The 7,539-nt window shown below is 48.6% G+C and overlaps 1 protein-coding gene across 1 annotated transcript; it reads left to right on the top strand.

Moving 5' to 3' along the window:
- The first annotated feature begins 1,661 nt into the window (after nucleotides 1-1,661).
- Nucleotides 1,662-7,083, top strand: LOC111239738 (disks large homolog 4-like). The gene is made up of 14 exons (XM_022769644.1): nucleotides 1,662-1,673; nucleotides 1,953-2,111; nucleotides 2,189-2,339; nucleotides 2,806-3,074; nucleotides 4,458-4,560; nucleotides 4,673-4,769; nucleotides 4,947-5,123; nucleotides 5,224-5,261; nucleotides 5,338-5,385; nucleotides 5,504-5,605; nucleotides 5,683-5,855; nucleotides 6,241-6,350; nucleotides 6,449-6,540; nucleotides 6,661-7,083. The coding sequence occupies exons 1-14, from the start codon at nucleotides 1,662-1,664 to the stop codon at nucleotides 6,765-6,767; spliced, it is 1,638 nt and encodes a 545-aa protein (XP_022625365.1). The 3' UTR covers nucleotides 6,768-7,083.
- The last annotated feature ends 456 nt before the right edge of the window (nucleotides 7,084-7,539 follow it).

The raw sequence follows: 7,539 nt of genomic DNA, 5'->3' as shown, positions 1-7,539 counted from the left end.
ACCAACTTGTCTTTTCAGTACATTAACAGATCTAGTGAATTTTTCGGTGTCACTGAAATAATCAGTCATGTTTACTGATCTTTTGTAAGTTTCATCTAAAAAGAGATTAATTCTCTCCAGTGAATAAAGATCTGTATTCCTTCTAGAGGACTCAGCAATAGACACATTATCTGACTCATAATCATCTTCCATTTCCTCTCCATCACATGAAGCCTGGCTGCTGCACAACCCCTGTCCTTCATTTATAGCCACCCTTTTGCAAGGAGGGCTTGAAGAAACTGCTCCTTCATTATTTCTAACCAACTGTGTTTGTCCATTGATTTCTACCGACTTGGAGCTATGCAGGTTTCTTGAAAGCACATAATCCTCCTGCTCTACAGACTTTTCAACGTTGTTGGTACAAAATGAACCACTGTTACAGATTGCCACAATCCCGCCGGCCACAAATCCGGAATCGGCCGCAACCTCCACGGCCGTGCCAGTGGCGGACCCACCAGCCACTGCCCCAGCGCCCGGGAGGCGCCCGCCGGGCAGCCGGACACGGACCCGGAACCGGCCGCAGCCGCCGAGCTTGGTGCGGACTCACCAGCCTCTGCCGCGCCAGATGCGTCCGCGACTAGCGCGGTTGCGTCTGGCGTGGCGGAGCCGCACGGAGGCCTACTCCCGACAATCACTCTCTTGTCCTTGTGCGGACACGCTAAACGCTTGTGTCCCACATCTCCACATTCAAAACATTTCATCTGTCCCGAACTGGCATACACCATATAATAACCTTCACAGTGCTTGACTCTGAAAGATACCTCCACAGTCTGTGTGGGTGAGTCTAAAAACATGAACACCTGTCTCCTCAGAGACTGCACGTGCTTGAGTTTAGGGTCTTTACACCCCAAAGTAACAGTTTTAAACCTGCTCGCAAATTTCCCGAATCGACGGAGCTCGTTCTCCAACAGCTCGTTAGGAATGAACGGCGGAACACCTGAGACAGTGATCCGCGTGGAGGGAACCGACAGCAGGGAAACCTGCACAAACAGATCCCTAATGAACACGCCGCTCTTTATCAGCTGGTAAACCAGTGGCTCACTCTTAAGGAACACAACCACAGCTTTGTTCATTCGAAATGCATAAACCAGATTGTCATGTCCTACCTGCTCACCTGCAGCCAGCAGAACCTCCTCAACAGTAACAGAACCATCTGGAGGGACAATCCGCACTCCCTGTCGGATAGACGGAGGCGGCGTCTCGGAGGACGCCATTCCTCCTGAAATACCCGCCAGCAGCACCGATAATCACACCAACAACTCCACAGAAAATACTATTAAAGCAGCTCACCTGATCAGGCAGCTAGAAACAGACACAAAACCAATTCAAAGTCTGCGCCACTATTTTCAGTTTTATTTGATATGAATTATAAGAGCATCTTCACTTTGTCACCCTTTAATGTTTGAGAAAATGATTCTGTTAGAACGGTTCTCCACTCACTGTACTGACATTAAAACTGGGACTTTTATATATTTCAGAACCTTTGTTCTACTTTGAGGAACCCAGTTAGTAAGGGTCAGCTGATCAGACCCGAGAGCCTTAAGTAATCCTGTTCTTGAGGTTCTTCAGGTTCTTCAGTCCTTAGTCTTTACATTAACGTAGTAGAGAACTATTTAACCTGTATGAAGAGCCCTGTTAGAACAGTTCTTCAAACATGCTGCAGAGCTTTCATGGTGCATTAAAGTGTTTTAAAAGGTTCTCCAGATAGATTCTTCAGTGATGTTAGACACCTTAGAACCTTAATGACATCCTGAAAAACCCTGGATCTCCAGTGTTCTCCACTTATTGAGCCTTTACTTAAAATAAATGTTTGACGGTTCTATCTGTTCTCTCCCCAGAGACCCATTTGAACTGTTACACAACACTGGGCTTTTGTTTCTATGGCGACCTGTTTGAGAGTGTGTTCTAGTTAGAACCTGTCCCTGTCTGGTCCAGGTTTGGGCTTCAGTATAGCGGGCGGTGTGGGGAACCAACACGTTCCCGGAGACAACAGCATCTACGTCACCAAGATCATCGAGGGCGGGGCTGCTCACCGTGACGGACGGCTACAAATAGGGGACAAAATACTGGCTGTAGGTGAACCCACATTGTACAGTTCTGGTCAACAGGGTTCTAGGTTCTGGTCTGACCTGAGTTCTGACCCCCACAGGTGAACCACGTGTCTCTGGAGGACGTCCTGCATGAAGACGCTGTGTCTGCCCTGAAGAACACAGGGGAGGTGGTGTACCTGAAGGTGGCCACACCCACCTCGCAGTACATCCACCCTGCTAATCGATACAGCCCCCCCGACCTGACCAGCTGTACGTACCTATGATATGTGACCTGTTGTTGGAACACCTGTAACATCTGAACAGGTCTTAGTCCTGGTGAACCCTGTTCCTGACAAACGCAGCTCCTGATCAGGTTCTGAAGGAGGGTTCTCCAAAACCTGCTTATGTCAGAACATGTAGAATTGTTTAAAGAACCCTGTTAGAAACAACAATGTACCTCAAAACCAGAACCTCTCTGATTATTGATTATTGATCTGATTAGACCTGAGTATCATTGGTGTTTGTGATTGTTTGCTTAAAAGAACCCATTAGAAAGGTTCTATGAAAACAATCATACCTTAGAAGAACCTTATTTAAAGGTTCTCTAACTTCTTTACAGTATTGTTAGAACATTTCCTCCAGCCTCTGATGTTCCCTCAGGTCAGGTAAGGTTCTCAGGGGACGGTGGAACCTGTAGAACTGGTCAACAGTCTCACAGTCTCTGTCGTTCCTGTAGCCTACATGGAGCCGGACTACATGTGTGATTACCCACAAGCCCTCCCTCCTCCGTCACCACGGCGATACTCGCCTATCCCCCGTGGCATGATGGGAGAGGACGACTACTCCCGGGAGCCTCGCAGGGTCTGTGTGCAGCGCGGTTCCACCGGTCTGGGCTTCAACATCGTGGGCGGAGAGGACGGAGAGGGAATCTTCATCTCCTTCATCCTTGCAGGAGGACCAGCAGACCTGAGCGGGGAGCTCCGCAAGGGGGACCAGATCCTCAGTGTGAGTACCCAGACCAGATCCTCAGAGACCAGGTCTTCAGAGACCAGGTCCTCAGAGACCAGATCCTCAGAGACCTGATCATCAGAGACCAGGTCCTCAGAGACCAGGTCATCAGAAACCAGATCCTCAGAGACCTGATCGTCAGAGACCAGGTCCTCAGAGACCAGGTCCTCAGTGTGAGTACCCGGACCAGATCCTCAGAGACCAGGTCCTCAGAGACCAGGTCATCAGAGACCAGATCCTCAGAGACCAGGTCCTCAGAGACCAGGTCATCAGAGACCAGATCCTCAGAGACCAGGTCCTCAGAGACCAGGTCATCAGAGACCAGATCCTCAGAGACCAGGTCCTCAGAGACCAGGTCCTCAGAGACCTGATCATCAGAGACCAGATCCCGTATTCACAAAACATCTTAAGACTAAAAGTTTCTCTTAACTTGCTGATTTGGGAGAAACAATAATAATGGGCAGGTCAGTCCTGACTCACAGAGACACTCAACTAGCAGCTCCTCATTCTGAGAGAAGTTAGCAGCAGTGGAGAGGACTCCTCTTAAAGAGCTGCTGTCACTCCACGTCACAGTGTTTTAAACCTTAAACAATCTGAATCACTGAACAGATTCCACTCAGTCAGAGGGAATAATGATCGTTGTGGAGTTAGTGAAGATGTAATAACATCTCCAACTGAAACAACCTGATCAGTGGAGATGCAGTGTTTGGCAATGCTGCGTTACCTAGCAACAGAGAAAAGCCAATCTATCCACCAAACAATGAATGTCTCTGAAATCACAGGACAAGGTTTCACACACCTCAACCCACAGCTGGGACCACAGGTACAGCTACAACAGACTGTGGCTAATAGGCTGTTAGCTTTAGTTAGCTGGTCTAGGACAGGTGAGCTGTTTATTATAAGTTTTTATAGTAAATTGGAGAATGAACTACTTTAGTAAACAGCATCTAATCTGTTATATTTAATTTGTATTTGTTTATTTTTCTGTTTTTTTATTATTACTGCAGGATGTTGATCATGTGTTTTCACCGGCACAGACGGTCTTTCATCAACCAATCACTGTGGTTCCTGCAACGAGTCGCTCTCTGAGCTCAGGAGTTTTCACTTCTCCTCAGTAACTGCTGTTCTCAGCAGAGAGAAGAGAAGAAAACTTTGAAACTTTTAAACTCAGGAGAACTCTTCATGATGAGAGAACCTGGTCTGTGGTCCCGGCTCACCTGGAACACGACAGAGAAACAACAGGTTCAGACAGTGTAGGCCTGTGACATCATCAGCCGACCTGGTGCTCCTGAGCAGTCAGCTGACTTACCTGTCTCTGCCCAGACCTCTGTCTGACATAGTCTTGTGTGTGTGTGTGTGTGTGTGTGTGTGTGTGTCTAGGTGAACGGTGTGGATCTCAGGTATGCGACACATGAACAGGCGGCAGCAGCTCTGAAGAATGCCGGACAGACCGTTACCATAGTAGCACAGTACAGACCTGAGGGTGAGCGCGTACACACACACACACACACACACTGATGTCATGTCTTGCTGTAGTTTGGTTGCCCTGGTGATCTTTCCAGGATGTAACTGTTACCGTGGTGATCTTGTGGCAGAGTACAGTCGCTTTGAAGCGAAGATCCACGACCTGAGGGAGCAAATGATGAACAGCTCGTCCGGCAGCCTGAGAGCCAACCGCAGCTTCTACATCAGGTAAACCTCACCTGGGCAGGTGAACTGCATCAGGTCCACATTAATGAAAAAAAGTTGATATAAACAGGGTAAAGACATGAGACCCCCCCCCCCCCCCACCACCACCACCACACACACACACACACACACACAGTCTGTGCTCAGGTGATGATCAGGTGTTATCCTCACCTGTTGCAGGGCACTCTTTGACTATGATAAGCAGTGGGACTGTGGCGTCCTATCACAGGCTCTGGACTTTAACTTTGGGGAGGTGCTCCACGTGATGGACAGCGCTGACGATGAGTGGTGGCAGGCCAGACGAGTGAACCAGCAGGGGGAGCTGGAGGAGCTGGGGTACATCCCCTCAAAGCACAGGTGAGTCCACAGGTGAGGTTTGTTAGCATCTGGTGCACTCACACAGTCCTGGTGTCTAAACGTGTGTGTGTGTGTGTGTGTGTGTGTTTGTGTGTTTCAGGGTGGAGAGGAAGGAGTGGTCTCGTATGAAGAGTAAAGGTGAGGCTTCAGCTCTCAGCACACTGACGGAGGGAAAACCACTTCCCGTGTGTAACTGTTGTTTTCCTTCGTACAGGTCGAGAAGGTTTCGTTCACAGCTACGAACTCATCACTCAGATCGAAGGTCAGTTACTTTTGACCCTTGACCTTTTCATTAGTTCATTAGTTTTACTCACCTCACACACAGGTATAGATGAAGCTCTCTTTCTCTCTCTCTCTCTCTCTCTCTCTCTCTCTCTCAGTGGACTATGCTCGTCCTGTCATCATCCTGGGTCCGACCAAAGACCGGGTCAACGATGACCTTCTGTCTGAGTTCCCGGACAAGTTTGGCTCCTGCGTCCCCCGTAAGCCTCAGACCAGGACGCACTGCAACATGTGACCAAACAGGAAGTCACTGACAACCCTCTCTCTCTCTCTGCAGACACGACTCGGCCTCGGAGGGATTATGAGGTCGATGGGCGGGACTACCACTTTGTGTCGTCACGGGAACAGATGGAGCGGGACATCCAATCACATCGCTTCATCGAGGCTGGGCAGTACAACAACCACCTGTACGGGACGTCAGTGCAGAGTGTCAGACAGGTGGCCGAGCAGGTGAGGCAGGCTGTTACCATGGCGATGTTCTCTGCAGGGTTTATATTGTTACTATGGCAATCATTAAGTGAAATTTCTAGGAGAGTAATGTTTGTGGAGGGAGGTGGTTACCATGACGATGGCTTTAGAAAGTTGTAGTCATGGTTGCACTATCCCAGGATTATGGTTACCATGGAGATGTTTACGTTTACGTGTTGTCATGGTTTCTATAGTCACATGTTGAATTACCATTATTTACGTGGAAGTGATTTCTAGGGTGCTGTGGTTGTCATGGCGATGTTGTTAAAACCTCATGACTGTCCCTGTGATGTTTCTGGAGGTTGTGGTTACCATGGTGATGTTTCAGTATGTGGTGAATTATGACCATGTGCATGTGTGTTACCAGGGGAAACACTGCATCCTGGATGTGTCGGCCAACGCCGTGAGGCGGCTCCAGGCGGCTCAGCTCCACCCCGTCGCCATCTTCATCCGACCGCGGTCGCTGGAAAACATCCTGTGAGTCCTGAGGTCACAACACAACACGCCGACTCTGTGTTTCAATGAGACTAACTGCATGTGTGTGTGTGTGTGTGCGTGCGTATGTGTGTGTGCAGGGACCTGAACAAGCGTCTGTCAGAGGACCAGGCGAGGAAAGCTCTGGACCGAGCGATTAAACTGGAACAGGACTTCCTTGAGTGTTTCACAGGTAAAAACACTCGACAGGTGTTTCACATCCCTCAGGTGTAACGTTCCACCTGACACCTGTGTGTGTGTGTGTGTGTGTGTGTGTGTGTGTGTGTGTGTGTGTGTGTGTTTGTGTGTGTAGCCATCGTGCACGGCGACAGTTTCGAGGAGGTCTACCACCTGGTCAAAGCCGTAATTGAGGAGCAGAGTGGCCCCTACATCTGGGTCCCTGCCCGAGACAGACTCTGATTGGCCCACTGGCTGCCATGGGGGCCGTATCCATGGAAACCGCCACCAACACCTCCTCCCCACAGCACCTCCCCTCCCCCTCTCGGCGGCGTGACCTGATGGAGAGCTGACAGTCTCTTCTACTGGAGGATGACGAGCGAGCTCAGTGATTGGATGGCTGCTGTAGCCACGGCAACCAAGAGATGTTTTTTTTAAGAAGAGGGTGAAGCTGTCTGTGTGTGTGTCAGAGAGACAGATGATTGATTCTGTGTTGGTTCAATAATCCTGTATTATCAGTAAATAATGAATCAGACTGTAGAGTTCAGTTGGTATTGAAGTATTTATATTATCCTATTTATTTATTGATTTATCTATTTATTTATTTATTCATGTGATGTGAAAATGGTGAGAGTGTGTGTGTGTGTGAGAGTGAGTAAGTGTGTGTGTGTGTGTGTGTGTGTGCATTTTTGTGTAGTGTACATAAAGGCTTGTGTGACTGTAAATAAAATGATGGGGCTCAAACACACAGTCTATTCAGGGCTTAAAGTGTCAAACAACCACTGGACTACAACACCCACAATCTTCTTCTGTTTGGACTACAATACCCACTATCCCCTTTTGTTTGGACTACAACACCCACAATCCTCCTCGGTTTGGACTACAAAACCTACAATCCTTTCTAACTGTTTTACATCCAAACCTCACCTCTACGTGGACTACAATATTATATATTTGGACTACAACACCCACGATCCTCCTCATTTGGACTACAATACACGGAGTCCCCCTGTGT

The sequence above is a fragment of the Seriola dumerili genome, unplaced genomic scaffold (genome assembly GCF_002260705.1).
Source record: "Seriola dumerili isolate Sdu_G_001 unplaced genomic scaffold, Sdu_1.0 BDQW01004243.1, whole genome shotgun sequence".
NCBI lineage: Eukaryota > Metazoa > Chordata > Actinopteri > Carangiformes > Carangidae > Seriola > Seriola dumerili.
The sequence above is the reverse complement of the archived record's forward strand: the minus strand, read 5'-3'. Positions and strand labels throughout refer to the sequence as shown.

What these genes read in the sequence shown, in the direction of transcription:
- LOC111239738 (XM_022769644.1), top strand. An exon ending in CGGTCGCTGGAAAACATCCT is followed by an intron (nt 6,351 to 6,448) that starts GTGAGTCCTGAG and finishes GTGTGTGTGCAG; the next exon opens with GGACCTGAACAAGCGTCTGT. An exon ending in CTTCCTTGAGTGTTTCACAG is followed by an intron (nt 6,541 to 6,660) that starts GTAAAAACACTC and finishes TTGTGTGTGTAG; the next exon opens with CCATCGTGCACGGCGACAGT.